Below are 17,754 nucleotides of genomic sequence, written 5' to 3'. Positions count from 1 at the left end.
TGGCTGGTCTGTTGTAGTTATTTTATTGCTGTTATTTTATTTTATTTGGGGTTGATTCCATTCTATGTTCATTGCTGCCCTGATTCCCGCGACAAAGGTCGGGCATAGCTATTTTTAAAAATAAAAACGAACCGTGTTCATCCCTCAAGTCTTGATCTATCCCTTCTCATTATTTCTGATGCTCCCTTTCTCTTTTCCTGGTGCTGTCAACAGAGAGACTCAGATGTCAGTATCCTTAGAGCAGGAAACGGTCTCTTTTGCTTATTTTACCCTCTAGTGGAAAGAGGGCAGCGAACAAAGTAATGTGAGATGGGACGCTGACCTTCCACGGAGACCTTTGTGTGAGAACCTGCCACAGAGTACTTAATTGGCCAATTTTCAGTGCTCCTCTTTGATCCCGCTCTCTTTTCTTTCTTTCTTTCTTTCCCCGTCTCCCTCCCTCCCCGCTCTCTCCAGTGCACGGCCAGGTGTGGCGAAAGGAGCGTGGTGACCAGAGACATCCGGTGTTCTGAAGAAGAGAGGCTGTGTGAGGCCAACCCAAGACCACCGGCTGAGAAGAACTGCAGTGGGGCCCCCTGTGACCGGCAGTGGACTGTTTCCGACTGGGGACCTGTAAGTCACTTGAGTGTGTGGGGAGGGAAAAGCAATGCCAAGGGAGGGGTGGAAGATCCAGACATTCACGAGCAATACCAGTGGAAGATGTCAACACACACCTGACGTCCAGCAATGTTATTTCCTGAGCAATGTTATTTCCTGAGAAGTAGCCCCAAAGTTCAGAAGTAGCCGCAAAGTTCAGAATTGTTGGGACTGTAGCCCCAAAGTTCAGAATTTGGTTTTAGGCAGTGGCCATCCAAATACCTGCATGAAAGTAAGAGACCTCTGTCTTGTTTTGTTCTCTGCATCTGTCCCTCAGAGAGTAGACTGCTTCTGGAGTGTTGTGGGGTTTCCGGGCTGTATGGCTGTGTTCCAGTAGCATTTTCTCCTGACTTCCTCTGTATGTGGCAGTTCCACACAACTATTCTAGTTACCTGTTAAGGGAGCTATGCTGATGGCCATCACCCTGTTTTGTGGCAGTGAAAAAACACATGTCCTTTTGTCTGCCCTGAACAGTTTGGCTGAATGATTCTCCACCCCCTGCCCCGCCCCGCCCCGCCCCACCCCGCCATTATCCAGATGAAGTCAAGCATTACTATGTCATATTGGTGCCCGTTGTCAGCTCTCCGCTTGAAATCAATGGGACTTAAAAGTGCATGGCTTTTGCTTGGATGGCACATTGACGGCCTGGCCAAGATCTGGAATGCATTTCCCACCAACCGTTGTCTCCGTTGTGAATTGTATTAACATCCTCTGAGGGGTCTGTTAAACATACATGAACCTGGAGCTTTTTCTCTGCCAAGCAACTGTTCTACTAGTGAGTCACAGCCTTGCTGCTGTTCTCTGTATTTGCAAATACTGTGTCCAAAAGTATCGGCTGTCTTATTGATGGATTGATTGATTGATTGATTGATTGATTGATTGATTGAGTGAGTGATTGATTGATTGATTGATTGATTGATTGATTGATTGCATTTTTACCCTGCCAATCTCCTGAACAACTCTGGGCGACTCAGGATGGTTTTTCAATAGCCATGAACCTGTGGCAAGAAGTGACCTGCAGTTGTCAACAGTCAATGTATTTGGCTGCAGCTGATGCTGCAGCAACAGTGAATATCTGCTTGTGTCTAACAGCTGAGTTAATCCAACAACATTTTTAAAAGTGTGTTGGTGGTGGTTGATTGACTTTTACTCTTTATTTACAAATACATTCAACTAATCAGAAAACTGCCTCCTGGGCAATTGTAATACTAGCTGTCTGTCTGCCTGACTCTCCTGTTTCTGGCAGGACCAGTATAAAACCATCTATTTGGGTTCCAGGCAAGGAAAGAAGTTTCCAGTACAGAAGAAAAACAAGACTAGGGGTAGATCTCTTCAGAAGCCTCCAGGGCAGTGGTGGCGAACCTATGGCACGGGTGCCAGAGGTGGCACTCAGAGCCCTCTCTGTGGGCACGTGCAAACAGAGTGCTCCCCCCCCGCCCGACATCTAGGCTGGCCTGGGCCGCTGGGCTCGATTATTAGCCAAGACCAAGATGATTAGTTAAAACAAGTTTTGGGGAAGCAGTGTAAGTAGCCCTGTTAAGCGCTGTTAAACCCCACTGATTTTCATGCAAAGAACAAAAGCGTAATCCTTTACCTGGGAGTAAGCTCTGTTGCTGGCAAGGGAGCTTGCTTCTGAGTAAACCCTCCTAGGGTCGTGATTCACCCATTGGAAGAAGGGCACGATTGCTTCAGAGCAAGGCCACCGACTACCACCAAGCTTACTCCTGAGTAACGCACGCCTCGGAGCCAACCGTTTTTTTCTAAACTAAAACCTCAGTATTCAGGTTAAATTGCCGTGTTGGCACTTTGCGATAAATAAGCGGGTTTGGGGTTGCAGTTTGGGCACTCGGTCTCGAAAAGGTTCGCCATCACTGCTCCAGGGTGATTTTTTTAAAAAATTGTTGTTGTTGTTCAAACAGGGAGGGGGGAGACACAGTAAGGCAGGCACTAGGACTGCCACGGAATAGTCTACTGCAGATAAGGTCCAGGAAGAAGTGGCGGATGAATTTACATTTCAACTTAGAAAACTTTTTTTATTAAATGAGGAACATCAACAGTGAAAACGGGTGCAGTGAAAAGGCTCATGCTAGTGACACGTGACAATGAAAAGATCAGAAAGGAACACATTTCTAGCGAGAGGCTGTCCTGCAGCTTCTGTCTGTGGACAGCTTTCAGAAACATCTCCACACAGACTGTCAGACGGGGCTCCTTTCGGGGGTCAGCATCTGTGAATTGCCCTCAGCCTCGGCTTCTGTTTTTGCCATCGGGAAGCCCTCTGTTTAGCAAGCTTGGCACACCTTCCCGCAGCCTGAGGATTAAATTGCATTTGTTCGCTGTCCACGGGCACTCTGAGCTGGCAAGCACTTGCTGACTTCCAGTAAAACCCTCTTCTCCAATGTACGCAGGAGTCCAACTGCCGTCTCTTGCCCCATCTCCCGCTTCCTCAGAAGAGGAAGAAACAGGCCAAGGAAGCCCTTGCTAATCCTCAAGTCTCCACAGCAGAGCCATGAAACGTTCCAGGATTTAAATTGCTTCTAAAGGCACAGAATGGCAGAGGGTTGCCAATTTGAAAAAGGGAAGGGAGGCAGAAAGAAGATTTCAGAAAACTGAAAGTTACACTGCTTACCTTGTAACTCTCACATATCTCCTAAAATATGATTTTTGAAATTGGTTGATATGTTCCTGTCAGCCTCTCTCTTTTTAACAACATTCTCCAGTTTTGTTCAGGTAGGAGATGGTGTTTAGGTGTATCATTCTAGCTTCATTTAGTTTCATTAAAGAGAAGAACCAAATTATGAAAATTCAACTTATGGAAATAACATTTGACTTTAAATAGCTCTTTGGTAGCATTTAGACCAGTCTTTTCTTTTCTTTCTTGTTTTCTTTTTACAGATGTTAAATTTTTCTTTTCTTTCTTTTTTAAAAACTATTTTAAACTGAAACGTTTCTACAATTTGTACTATTTAGATAATTACTTTTCTAAAATACAGGAGAGAGTTGACTTTTCAGAAGTGACTGAAACATGAGCGGATGTATTGATAAATGGTTCTTTTTTTAGGGCAGCCTTTACACCAATAATGTTGCTGTTTCATGTGTACAAAACTCCTATTTTCTCGAATGTATAGATCAGTGATGGCGAACCTTTTCGAGACCGAGTGCCCAAATTGCAACCCAAAATCCAATATTTATCGCAAAGTGCCAACGTGGCAATTCAACCTGAATACTGAGGTTTCAGTTTAGAAAAAAACGGTTTGCTCTGAGGTGCACGTTACTCAGGAGTAAGCTTGGTGAAGCGACTGCAACGCTTCGAATGGGTGAATCACAACCCTAGGAGGGTTTACTCAGAAGCAAGGCCAGTCTAGATGTGTGTGTGTGTGTGTGTGGGGGGTGATTTTCCGCTCCCCCTGTATGACAAACTCTGCGCGTGTGTGCCCACAGAGAGGGCTCTGAGTGCCACCTCTGGCATGCGTGCCATAGGTTCGCCACCACTGGTATAGATGCCCTGGCCTGAACTGGTGATGGCAGACCAGGAAATGGGCCTTGGGGCCATGGCAGACAACTCAGTGAAACCGTTGACTTTTAGTTGACTGCACGCAGGCATCCCATCTTGCCCACATTCTGCATAGACTTGGCTGGTAGCCACGCTGGCCCACGCGCCCTTTTCCTGCCTCCTCTTCAAAACAAATTCTGCTACCTGTGACATGCAAAAGCCGGCACTTGCATTCATCAGTGACTGTCATCTGCCAAACCTGGGCAAGCTGGGATCCAAAACCGTTAAAATTTAAGGTTTTGTGTATTGGGGTGTGTGTGTTTGAAACGAACTACAGCGGAGCACGATGCCTGCATTTGTACAATGCAGGGAAGCAGAGATGTCGCACTGCGCTGCGTGGAAAGAAGCCTGGCCATAGCTGGAAGTTTGAGCACAATGTCAGCAGAGTTTGATGTCTGAATGCAGCCAGCTGTTGCGTGGTGTTGAGGAAATCACCAGCTTCCCTGGTCTAGATTATTAGGGAAGAAGAAGAAGAGGAAGAAGAGGAAGAAGAGGAAGAAGAAGAAGAGGAGGAGGAGGAGGAGGAGGAGGAGGAGGAGTTTGGATTTATATCCCCCCTTTCTCTCCTGCAGGAGACTCAAAGGGGCTGACAATCTCCTTGCCCTTCCTCCCTCACAACAAACACCCTGTGAGGTGGGCGGGGCTGAGAGAGCTCCGAGAAGCTGTGACTAGCCCCAGGTCACCCAGCTGGCGTGTGTGGGGGTGTACAGGCTAATCTGAATTCCCCAGATAAGCCTCCACAACTCAGACAGCAGAGCGGGGACTCCAACCCGGTTCCTCCAGATTAGATACACGAGCTCTTAACCTCCTACGCCACTGCTGGGCGGGTTTTTTGGAATACTTTATCAGGCCGCTCGATCTGAAAAAGAAAAGGTGTAGGGATGAGGGATATCAAAATGGTCCAGAGGGTGGAGCACCTTCTAGACAACAGAAGCATTTCGGGCAACTTAAGGGAGGGGCATTATGACATTGATATCGAGAGCTTCTTCTTGCCCATCGTGAGATAATTCTGGATCACCAAATAAAAAGAAATACTTCGTCACACAACATAGAACTGATGGAAGCAGGCAGCCACAACAGGGTGCCTTTGGGTGCCATGGAGTCTCCTGACATCTTTTCTGGTGCCTGTCGAGAGTTTTTAGAAAGTAGATGCGTTCACCTAGGCTTCTGATTGGTCACCGATCAGCTGTGCAGGTTTTTAAAAACACTGCTTTACTACAGCATAAGGATCTTCACTGGATGTCTGAAGCTAAGCTGGAACAGCCATTTTATGGATGGCTCCACCTCTTGGGGCAGGTGTTTTGCGGCAGTCATTTTGTCCCGATGGCCACCACTCTGCCTCGGAATTCCAGAGCTGCCTGCAGGCTTGAAAAGAATCCCAGGATTAAAGGAACAGGCTGCTGCAAGGTACAGTGATGGTGACTTGCTTGGATGACCTTCAAAAGAACTTTGGAGATTGGGTCGAATATCCATGATTAGGGTTACCAATCTCTAGGTGATACTAGATCTCCTGCTATTACAGTTGATCTCCTGAGGGCCAAGATCAGTTCCCCTAGAGAAAATAACTGCTTTGCAGGATGGACTCTCTGGCATTACACCTTGCTGAGGTCTCTCTCCGAGACCCAGCCTCCCCAGCTTCCACTCCCATAATCTCCAGGTGTTTCCCAACTCAGACCTGGGAACCTTTCCCATGAGGGCCAAATGAAACCATCGCGAGCACCTGGGGAGTCACTGCCATCCTGCTCTGCTTTCTTCCTGATTTGCTGGCGACATGAGGCCAGCTGTCGTGGGAAGTAGAAGATTGCATGCGTGGGCCATTCTTAAGTACTGAGGAGAAATCACATAAATTTTTCCTTCTCGTGAGGGAATTTTCCCCTCCATCAGTTTTTTTTGGGGGGTGGGCAGAGGGAATGAGAAGAGAACTACTGCCAGGAAATTCCCAAATGTACCCAACAACCTTTGAAGCTGACGTGGTGCAGGAACCTGAGAAGTGACCTTTATAAAGCCAGCAAAGGTGTGTTGAGTGCTCGGAAGGGAATTTTGCCAGCAGCATAGCACCAAGGGGGCGGGGCACGATGCACTGGACATGCACTGGTGCGGGGGCGTTCCAGGGGCATGGTGGGGCGCAGGATGCAGGCATGCCCCGAGCGCAGTTCCCCCTCACTGCACCCCTGAATTTTGCTCATTGAGATGTCCTCTGTTTTGTTTGTCACCTTCTTCCATAGAATCCGTGTGGTCTACAGATAATCCAATATATGTCATATTAACAATATAAGAGTGCCTGCTCAGGAGTGCTGAACAGAAGCTACCACTAATCTGTGCTAAAGGCTTTAAGACAAGGATCAGATTTATGTAGTTCAGTACCCAGTTCAAGGATTACAGCAACTGACAGCCACTTTCCTTTTTGTCCACCCATGCATTAGGCTCCCTGAGTACAGAAGCTTGCTGTGGACCTCTGATCTGGTGGCAGAAGCAGAAATTATTTTGAGTCAGTGTGGTATTACCCAAAACGCTGGCGTCTGCCCTTTTTAGAGTGAGGAATTAGCAAGGACAGACCTTGCTTAACAAGAGAGGGCAACTAACACGACATCTTTTCCACCAGAGTTTACAGAGGTGGGTTTCTGCAAGAAATCCACAGGAATCAGGAGTAAAAGTTTTAACAATTTTATTAGAAAAAGTAAAATAATAAAAATACAAGCATGCAAATGATAAAAGTACATGGAGTATTGAGGATGTAGGTCTGGAATAGATTGAGGTTTTCAGGGAATAAGGCGATAATTATCTGGTCTAGAAGAGGATTAGTATGATTAGAATTCAATGACCCGCAGTAAACTCCAATAGAGAGATGGGGTAGGAAACAGCACTGGGAACAGTATTAATCAAATAGAGAGTAGTCCAGGGAAATACTGAACATGTGCTGGGTGGACAGTAGTTATGGGTGAAAACAGGCCCTCGGGTTATGCTAAGTGACCCAGCCTTCCCAGGACAAAGGGGGCTCTTTGTTCTCCAACAAGAGGACACTTAGGCTTATTTTTATTTATTTATTTTATTAATTCGGCTTTTATACCGCCCGATCCCCGAAGGGCTTAATGTTCTAAACCCAGGGAGTACCTGCAGATGATTCGATTTTGGGGTGGAATTAATGCAATTACAGCTTTGGAATAATACCAATGCAAATGGAGGCGGTCTTTTGACGAGGTTAGTCAGGAAACAGGAAGGTGGGATTAGTGTGCTGGAGAATAGCTGAAAGGATCGTGAATGAAGTTAGCGAGCTTAACCTCTGTTTCACGGAGGCCAGGGGGCTGTGGCTGAAATGGGAACTGGTCTTTCCCAGATGGAAGGCTTTTCTTTTCCTAATTGCTCTAGAAAAATGTGAGGCTGCTGTTTGCAAGTCAATGCTGGCAGGGGATCTTGCCTAGGCACGTTTCTGTCCTTATTGGTAACACTGAGCCAATGCAGGGATGGCATCCATCTTGGCACAGCATTGCTAGGAGGCACAGCGTTGCTTAGAGGTAAAGCAGGGGTGGAGTGCTCACAGGGATATGTGGAGAATCGCCTCCACACCTCTCTCCTCGGCCTGGCCAGGCTGCTCCACCGCTAGGCACCCCTGGGCCCAGTCCCACTAGACTGCTCCATCAGCCGGCAGAGGCTCTGCTGGCTGAAGGAGCAGCCTGGCAGGGCTGGGCCGAGGGATGGCCCGCAGCAGGTTCCTGCCAGCTAGGATAAGTGGGGTGCGGGGGTGGTGGTGGAAGGGGGGGCGTCTGGAGCAGGTGTTGCCCAGGTGCCATTTCCCCCCATGCCTCTGCCTCTGGTTGGGAGGATAGGTGAAGATGCTGCTGTCTTAAGAAAACAGGCCTCCCACACCCACCATGGGTGTGTCCAGTAACAGTGGCATTGTGGTCAAGAGACAGGACTCTAATCTGATGAACTGGGTTTGCTTTTGTCAAGACCTAGGGTCTTGCCAAATGCACCCAGGGAACCCAGAGGTTCCCTATTTGTGCTAGAATTTGTTTTGTTTCAAGGGTTATAGTGATGTTCAATGTATTGTCGAAGGATCCATCAGATCCTCTGAAGATGCCAGCCACAGATGCAGGCGAAACGTCAGGAGAGAATGCTGCTAGAACACGGCCATACAGCCCGGAAACCACACAGCACCCCAGTTATAGTGATGTTTTTTCCTCCCTAGCCAGACAGCACCTGGCCCTTATCAGGATTCTGCCCTTGGAGGAACTACACGGCCTGGGAACGCTTTTGCTTTTGGGAAAACTGTTAGAAGGAGGTGGTACGTAGTGTGGGATAGATAGAGGTGGCTACTTCCTGTGAGAATGTTAGATCCGACCCTTTGGTGTGTACCTGTTCATTTATTCTGATGCAATAAACTGATTTTGGGAAGCCTGATTATTGGGATGAGGTCGATGGGCACTACTGTGTCCCCACGCCTCTCCATGAAGCCTGCTGGGTGACCCTGGGCCGGACACAGTTCTGACAGAACTCTCCCTGCCCGACCTACCTCCCCTGTTGTGGGGAGGGAAAAGGAAGGCAATTACAAAATTGTAAGATTCCTTATGGCTGAGACAGACTGGGATATAAAAACAGACTCTTCTTATTCTGCTCCTACTCCACTGAAGGGAAGGTAACCTCAAGAAGTGCTGTGATGGATTTCGGGCTCAATCCTTACTCTGAAAGAAATAAACATTCCCAACCTTTTTAAAAACACCAAGCAGCTTCATAACAAAAAATCTCCCTAATTTTAGTATTCAAAAGTCTGTGTGCCTCCATCTAAGTCATGTGAGGCTGCAGCTCCCTTTAGAGATATTTTTACTTCAATTTTTTTTCATTTTGGTGGAATTGTCTAAAAATAAGCAAGTCTCCATGGAGATATTTGAAGGGGTGTCATGTTGAAGATGGCCCAAGCTTGTTTTCTGCTGCTCCAGAGACTAGGAGATGGAGTAATGGATTCAAGGTGCAGGAAAAGAGATTCCACCTGAACATTAGGAAGAACTTCCTGACCGTCAGGGCTGTTCGGCATGGAATGCACGGCCTTGGAGGGTGATGGAATCTTTCTTTGGACGTTTTTAAACAGAGGCTGGGTGGCCGTCTGTCAAGGGTGCCTTGTGTATTCCTGCATGGCCCTTGTGGTCTCTTCCAACTCTTTGACTGTATGCCTGACAACTGTGAGAAACGCATCTCCTGAAGAGAGATCTTGGGGGTTTGAAAATAGTCAAGACAATACCCCTCTTCTGCACAGATCCAAAAAGTTTATCTTTGCTAGAAATGAGGGAGCTTCACAGGGGTGTAACGAGGCAGCCCTGGGAAAACTGTAGCCCTGGGCAAAACCTGAGTTGGATGCCCCCCCTCCCATGGGCGGCCACTCCACCATGACCAAAAATTTTTTTGCACCAGGACATTGGTGCCTGTAGGGGGTGCATTTTTAGACATATCAGCACCAATATTTCAGCATATCATCAGGAGACTGTCCTTATGCTACTCCCCAAGTTTGGTGAGGTTTGGTTCAAGGAGTCCAAAGTTATGGTCTCCCAAAGGGGGTGCCCCATCCCCCATTGTTTCCAATGGGAGCTAATAGGAGATGTGGGTACAGTTTTGAGGGTCCATAACTTTGCCCCCCCCGAACCAAACTGCACCAAACTTGGGGGGTGCCATCATCTCCAGATGATACCCTGAAATTTTGGTGCCGATACATCCAAAAATGCACCCCCTGCAGGAACATCCTAGAAATTTGCCCAAGAATCTTTGTTCTGCACTGAATTTTCTGCATTGCTGTCAATGGGGGTTGCAGGCTGTGGAGGGGGCACATTTCTGAAGGCACAGTCTCAAAACTTTCAGGGTCTCATCAGGAGACTGCGCTAATGATATCCCCCAAGTTTGGTGCAGTTTGGTTCAGGGGGGCCAAAGTTATGGACCCTCAAAACTGTAGCCCCCATCTCCTATTAGCTCCCATTGGAAACAATGGGGGATAGGGGCACCCTCTTTGGGAGTCTATAACTTTGGACTCCCTGAACCAAACCTCACCAACCCTGGGGGGTAGCATAAGGACAGTCTCCTGATGATACGCTGAAATTTTGGTGCCTCTAGCCTAAAAACTGCGCCCCCTGCAGGCCAAAAATGGAAAACCACTAAAATACCCAAAAACGAACCCAGCATTTTGATGCCCCCCACAAGGTGATGCCCTGGGCAGCTGCCCACCTTGCCCAATGGGCATTATGCCAGTGGAGCTTCAGCTTTCGAAGTGGTGGCTCCATATTGAAAAAAAAAATCTTCTCCTCGGGTTTCTCATGGGAGTCTCTTCATATGTTTACCGCCACGGAAATTTACCATCATCAGACTGTACGACCAGGAATACCAATCTCTCCTGAGTGCTGCACAAAGCTCCTGTTCCCCTCTATACTTTGGGATCACATCCCCGAAATCTAGCCCTGCTGTATACTTAGAACAGCTTGTTAATCATAAGTGCAGATGGGTCATGACAAGAGGGCAACTCATTCCCCTCTGTCTATCTTCAAGGTCGTTTCCTTGTCCCAACGCTATGGACTCAATCCCTTTACTGTTCGAGGTATAATGATATTAGAACCGATCTGGGAGCTTTACTACCTCTAGAATTTATGTTTCTCTCAGACAAACAAAAAATGTCTAAGCTATTGAACAGCCCTCATGTAGAAATTTCTGAAGCCGTTGCTACATTTTTAATCCATGTTCTACATGATATGTAACAATGATCCTGTTTTTGTATTTGGAATGTATGGTACTTCTGGTTTATGCCTAATAAAGGTTTTTGGATTGGATTGGATTGGACAATACCCTAACCAGCTCCTCCTCCTTTTCCAGTAACACCAGTGGAACAGATTTGCAACCAGTTCAATTTGCTCCTGGGAGTGGAGAAAGAGTGCCTGTTGAAGGGAAGGAGCGGGGGAGCACTAATAACGACCACCCGTTGCATTTGCACGATGCTCTTGGGGCAAACTGTCCGGCTCCTGTTGTTATGTCACTCCCTGAAAAAAATTGCAGGCTTCAAACCCTGTTTGAGTGGAATGCAGTGAATGTTTTTTTTTCCTGAATATACTTCTTGTATCCCTTTTGTACTTTTATCTTTCAGTGCAGTGGAGGCTGTGGGCAGGGGAGAATGATCCGACATGTCTATTGCAAAACCAGCGATGGGCGTGTGGTGCCGGAATCTCAGTGTAATGTGGAGACCAAGCCACTGGCCATACATCCCTGTGGGGACAGGAATTGTCCTGTGCACTGGCTGGCCCAGGACTGGGAAAGGGTAAGAGACCTTCTGTGTTGGCATTCATCCACGGCAGTATGGCTGCCTGCTTTCCCAGCTGCAGTTCTCCAGTGCTGGGGCTAGATGAAGCAGACATGAGCAATGCAGCAGTCACGCACGCACGCACGCACGCACGCAGAGAGAGAGAGAGAGAGAGAGAGAGAGAGAGAGGCAGCATGGGTGTCCTTGGAGGACTGCAACCAGAGTTGCTCACTGATGTGTCAAACAAGTTATGAGTGCTTCTGGAGAAGGTACAAACGAATGTCAACGAGGCCTTAATGGCCACTTTTTAAAAAGGCTGCTCTCCATGAGAAGCATAAAGCCCAAGTAAGCTTGTGTTTGGCAGAAAGCGGCTTCTGGCCTGAGTGCTCTGTTGTCAAGTACCAAACTGCCCCACCCCCCCAATTCTGCATTACTGCCTGCATAAATTGTGCAACCACGGATGCCTCTGTTTATTCTGCTTAGTGTCTTCTGCTTCTCTCAGCCATGGAGAAGGGCTAGGCCGGGGTTCTTCAGGGCACTGGAGTTCCCAATCCATTGGGAATTCAGATTATGTAAGGTTCTGTTTCCACCTATCTTTGCAGCCACAATGAGCATGAGGAACTTGACTTGCCAATATTTTTGTTTTTAGTTCAAAGGGCAAGGATTCCTGGGATATATGCAGCAGCCTTGGACGGGAAAGGAACAGTGGTCAGGGCGCATGGGACTTTGGAAGGTGGGAGGTACAAATTCTGTCACAGTTTTTGTTTGGCTCTCACCCTGCCAGTGTAACACCACGTGCGGCCGAGGGGTGAAGAAACGGATCGTGCTTTGCCTGGAGATTGTCACTGGGAAAATCAAAACCCGCAACCCGACTGAATGTGACGTCACCAAGAAACCCTCAGAGGAAACGACTTGCTTTGAGCGCCCCTGCTTCAAGTGGTACACGACCCCTTGGTCTGAGGTGAGGGGTGGTTTCCGGGGGGGGGGCAAACGTACAAACGAGTCGAATGGGGAACGGGATGGATACTGGGGGCCGCAGCTCAGTCAAGACAGCCTGCAGCTTTGAGCAGTACCCAGCGTACGAGAGACGTCAGTGAATTTAAAACATTCATTGGAGTGGCCAACTCTTACACATTAGCAAAACATCAGGGCTTCTTGAGAAGCCGAAGCAAACGGGTGAGCTTCCAATTTCATAAGTCATCCACTGCTAGAAGAAAAAGCCCATTGTTAATGTGTTCAAATTTCCTATAAAGCAGTAGCACACCGAAACGGAAATTGCCTTCATCAACACCTGCCTTTTAGCTCGCAGCTGTGTGCGTAAAGTCCTGCCAAGCGGCCAAGAGGTTTCCAAGGCAAGAGGCGGACAGAGGTGGCTTGCCGTTGCCTGCCTCTGAGCAGCGACCAGAGGTGGGATCCAGCAGGTTCTCACAGGTTCCTGAGAGTAGGTTACTAATTATCTGTGTGTGCCGAGAGAGGGTTACTAATTGGTGATTTTGCCACATGAAAGAAAGAAAGAAAGAAAGAAAGAAAGAAAGAAAGAAAGAAAGAAAGAAAGAAAGAAAGAAAGAAAGAAACCTCTCCCCTCCCTGTACTTTCTGCTCCTCCTTGTTCTCATCACAATCATCAGCCCTGATTACCTCTTGGCAGGCTGAGTTCTTCTCCAAGCCATGCCACCGACAGGCAGGGCTCAATCCTTTCCTGGCAGTCATGCCAACGTCTCGGCCAGCCAGCGTAGTCTGTGCCGTCTGAGTGCCGCGGGGAAGAGTTCATTCTTCACTCCGTTCACTAGAGGGGGGCCTGTCCTTTTGCAACCGTTGGGCATTTTTCTCTGCATCTAATTGTGGAATGCAGGAAACATCTCTCTTAAGCGGGGAAACGGATTGGCTCCTCAAACATCTCCTCCGACTTTGTTCTGTGTCTTTTGACAGTGAATATTAATGAAATTCTTCACATCTGGAGATGGATAATTTCACATTTTATAGCTGACAGAACGAATATAATTTTACCTTATTCTTAGCAATGGGTCCTCAAGACGTCAGGCAGAAAGCAGCCTTCCCCCCTCTGGCTAGCCTAACACCCCCCCCCCCAAAAAAACCCATTAAAATTTTGCTCCTAAGGAATCCAAATTCAGCTCCACCTTCATCTTAAATGTGCAACTGTATAAATTGTGACAAAATTGCTGTGATGTAACATTCTATAAACTTTGCATCAATTCCGTTGCCCTTGGCCATGCATGCCCAGATCCATCTCTTTCAACAGCATCTGGGGTCCCTGGGATTTTAGCAGGATTTTGCTCACATGCTTTCAACCTTATCTTCCGGCTTTTATGTGCTTGCTGTTTGCCTCGAGGCTGTTTTGCTTCATAGTAGGGTTTTCCTGTGGTTTTCAGTTCACTCAAGAGATTGGCCCAGAGTACTTACTCAGTTCTCAGGTCCCTTCAGCAGAGACAAGCTGGTCCATGACAACAGCTTTTATTTGCAGGGAAGGCACCTCTTACAACCATCTTACAACCACCTGCATTAGCTCACAGAGAACTCGCAACTGAAACCAAGAGCACCCCCCAGTAGGGTTAAGCTAAATCACACAGATAATAAGGACAATGCACTATTGCCTGCATGACTGTATTTTAAAAAGATCTTTTTATTCTCATCTGAAGCACTCCTGTGACTGCAACAGGGTCAAAAGTTTAAATCCTGCATGACTTGTTGTTTTCCTGCAAACTCTCTCCCCGGATTTTTTTCCTGGCACCTGATAGCTCAATAGATCAGTCCTTTACTCCAATGTTAGACCTGCAGCATTTAAAAAAAACAACACACACAAACACAAAGTCCTTCTGATCCTTCAGAAACGGTGGACAGAAGAGCCTATTTGGGGAGACTGCTTCCACACTTTCTTTCCTGGCATCTGATAGTTCAAGAGAGCAGTCCTTTGCTGCAGCATTAGGCCGGCATTTTTATTTTATTTTTATTTATTATTAGTTTTATACACTGCCCTCCCCCTGAGGGCTCAGGGCGGTTCACAACACGTTAAAACAAACATTAAAACATAATTTAATATCAATTATATAAAAACAGAACCCATTTTAAAATGTGGATGGCGTCTGACTACTCCCCTCCCCACCTTGTGCCCACGGGAGGCCAGATGACATGGTAGTTATTTTAACCAGGCTGGCCAAGTGCCTGGCGGAACAGGTCTGTCTTGCAGGCCCTGCGGAAACTCTGTAAGTCCTGCAGGGCCCTGATCTCCCTAGGGAGCCTGTTCCGCCAGGTAGGGGCCAGGGCTGAAAAGGCCCTGCGTCGAGGCCAGCCTGATCATTTTGGGGCCAGGGATCACGAGTAGGTCCTCCTCCGAGGAGCGGAGGGGCCTACCGGGGCAATATGGGGCACACCTCCATTTGCACGCACACACACTCAAACGTGTGTGGGCACACACACACACACACACACACACACACACACACACACACACACCCCATTCTGATCATTTGGAATGGTGGCCAGAAGAGCAGGAAGATCTGTTGTCAGGTGATCTGGGGAAGGCAAGAAGGGGCAACAACACTTAGATAAAGAATTATGCTTCCTGTTTAGCTTCATGAGGAAATCTGAAGAAACAGGAAAGGTTGTGTTTTGCCAGCATTTGGAAGCCACTCGGGTTCTCTGCTCTGACTGTGGTGGCTTTGGAAATGCATAAAGGAAAGTCTTATGGTGAAGAAAAGATAAGCTGGCTGCGAGGCAGAACGCAAGTACACAAATGGCCTCCCAGTCATGGGCTAGAAATTTGCTTTTGAAAACAAATGAAAGCTGTAATCCCTGAGAAATGTGGCCCTGAGCTACAGCTGAATTTCAGTTTCCAAATTTTACAGGTAAAATGTGAAATTTTGATGAGGGCAGTATAAAAATCTAATAATAAATAAAATAAATTTTGCAAATATGCATTTCCACTCTAAATATCCTGACCAGTTCTGACCTTAATCTGATGGTTCCCAAAAAGAGAAAAAGCATCTTCTCTGCTTTCAGTGTACAAAAACATGCGGCATCGGCGTACGGATGCGAGATGTCAAGTGCTACCAAGGGAGAGATCTGGTTCGGGGCTGCGACCCTCTCGTAAAACCTGTTGGCAAACAGACTTGTGATCTTCAGCCCTGCCCCACTGAACCCCCAGGTAAGAGGGAGAGCGGTTGGCAGTGGCTGTTGGCCCTGGAAGAAATACTGGCTCCAGTTTCCTAAGAGCACCTCCCTCAGGGGTCTGTCTAGGACCGCCTCCTCATTTGTCCAGTCTTTCATTAGTCTAGTTTTGCTTGGATAAATCTCTCAAGCACCAATTTCCAAACCTCAGGGGTGTTCTTAGCCATCTTTAAGAAACTTACTGAAACTTTAATTTTGTTCTAGGTGGACTTTTGGTGGCTATTCTGGTTCTATATCTGCTCCTTCCAATCTGAGAATATTAAAATCCAGGCAGAAGGGAAGGTGGGACTATATTAGAAGACAGCAAGTGCTTCCTTTAAAGGGCGCAGAGGAAGAAAGCTGATGTGAAATCTCTTTTGAAAAACTCATTACTGAGTCTGAACAGGTTCAACAACTGCCTCCAGCAGCAAATATTCCCTTTCTGTGCAAGTTGGTGGAGGAGGTGACCAACAGCTTTTCTAGGCCTATTGCAATCTGGCTTCAGGCCTGGCCTTGAAACTAAAACGGCCGTTGCCAGGAGAGAGACGGGGAAAGTGACGTCAGTGGATTCTCTTGAATCTCTCAATGGCATCCAACCATGGGCTTCTAGGTGGGCTGGCTGGGGCAGGTCCTGGGGCACAGCATTCCGGCGGTTCAAATCCCAGCTGGTGTTGGTACTAGGAAGTGGAGCTGGAGAATGGCACGTGTGTGAAATTTATAGCAGGACGGTCCCTCGGGCTTCCGCCGTGCTTTTCTAGCTAAAACTGCTGGTTGAGGTCACTACACGGATGACAGTCAGAGCTACTGACCTTTTTCATGTCTGTCACATGCATCAGCAGCTAGTCCAGATTGGGCTAAAATTTAGTTAAGCGACCCTCCCTCATCCTGCCCATTATTGCCTCCAGGCAGGGGCGTAAGTAAGGGGGGGGGGTTTCCTCTGGTTCAAACCCCTCCCATTACATGTCCAGCTTGCTTGAAACAGTGCATGGATTGGAATGGCCAGAAAGCCCTCAGTCACCGAACCCACCCCATAAAAAATTTACACCCACGTCACTGCCCCCGGGTATGTGTTCAGGTTCAATGGAAGTAAAATCAATGGCATATCTCGGGAGAGTGGAGGGGTCTTGCCACCCAGGTACCACTCATCTTGTCACCTGGGGGATGCATTCAGATGCTCCTCCCCCAGTGTCCCCACCCCCCAGCCTCTGCTCACCTGCTGCCTCACAGGGCCCCAGCTCTGCTGGGCTGACTGCACTTCAAACGCTGGGCGCTGGACTCCATTAGGCGACTGATTTGCTAATAAGCTATTGCTGAGAACTGGCAAAGCATATCCCACGATATAGAACTGTAGCAACCTCTGCAGAGTCACTCCCATGCCAGAACTCTGCTGGGTATCAGCTTCCCTGCCTCAGATGTCAAAGCTCAGCAAGATGCCTCTAAGCGTGCCACTGCTAATGCCATCTGCTGTCTGGGAGATGCGCTGGAAACAACAAAGACGACAAGCTGGTTGCGTGACCTTCTTCTCGGGTACCTGCGCAGTCACACAGCCGACTCTCCTTCCCAGCAAGATATTTTTTTTCACGTGCTTTGGGTATTCTCTTAGCAAGGACTGAGAACATGTTGACTCCTCCCTAGATGTGCGTGCCAATTGCAAGCCAAAAGGCTTTTAGCTCTAGAAGGTTCTAGGTATAGGCCCTGACCAGGAGCTACAAGTTCTACAAGACCAAGCGCGAAGTAACTGTTCCCCCTTCTTTTTCAACATCAAATTCAAAACCAATCTGATGGCAGACTATCTGAGTATACTCCAAGAGCCCAAACTTAGATGGATGTACACAAGGGCTTGTTGTAATTCCTTCCCTTGTTCTGTACTCCAAGGGAGGTTTCTTAAAATTGACCCGCAAGAGCGGAAATGCCCCCACTATACTATAGTGGTGCAATCCATGGAACATATGATGCTTAACTGCCCCAAATACGAGGAAGCTAGGACCAGACTTTTGACTCTTCTTCCTGCTAAGTTTAAGGAATACTCTGTTGCTGGGAAGGTGGCATTCCTACTAAACAACTCTTCTTCTGTGATTTAAAATTCTGTAGCTAGGTTCCTTTTGGGATCTTTGGAATAATACCTGTGGTGGTTTTATGTA

General features: G+C 47.6%; 1 protein-coding gene across 1 annotated transcript in view; it reads left to right on the top strand.

Annotated features, from left to right (window-relative positions):
* Positions 1 to 17,754, top strand: part of ADAMTSL2 (ADAMTS like 2) — an 84,176-nt gene that overhangs the window by 64,250 nt on the left and 2,172 nt on the right. Inside the window, exons 16-19 of the mRNA XM_048512687.1 lie at positions 457 to 612; positions 11,298 to 11,468; positions 12,235 to 12,411; positions 15,467 to 15,611. Coding sequence (XP_048368644.1) covers positions 457 to 612; positions 11,298 to 11,468; positions 12,235 to 12,411; positions 15,467 to 15,611 — 649 coding nt within the window. The remainder of the gene's footprint in view (positions 1 to 456; positions 613 to 11,297; positions 11,469 to 12,234; positions 12,412 to 15,466; positions 15,612 to 17,754) is intronic.

This window comes from Sphaerodactylus townsendi, linkage group LG12 (genome assembly GCF_021028975.2).
Source record: "Sphaerodactylus townsendi isolate TG3544 linkage group LG12, MPM_Stown_v2.3, whole genome shotgun sequence".
Lineage (NCBI taxonomy): Eukaryota > Metazoa > Chordata > Lepidosauria > Squamata > Sphaerodactylidae > Sphaerodactylus > Sphaerodactylus townsendi.
This window is presented reverse-complemented; position numbering and strand designations above follow the sequence as displayed.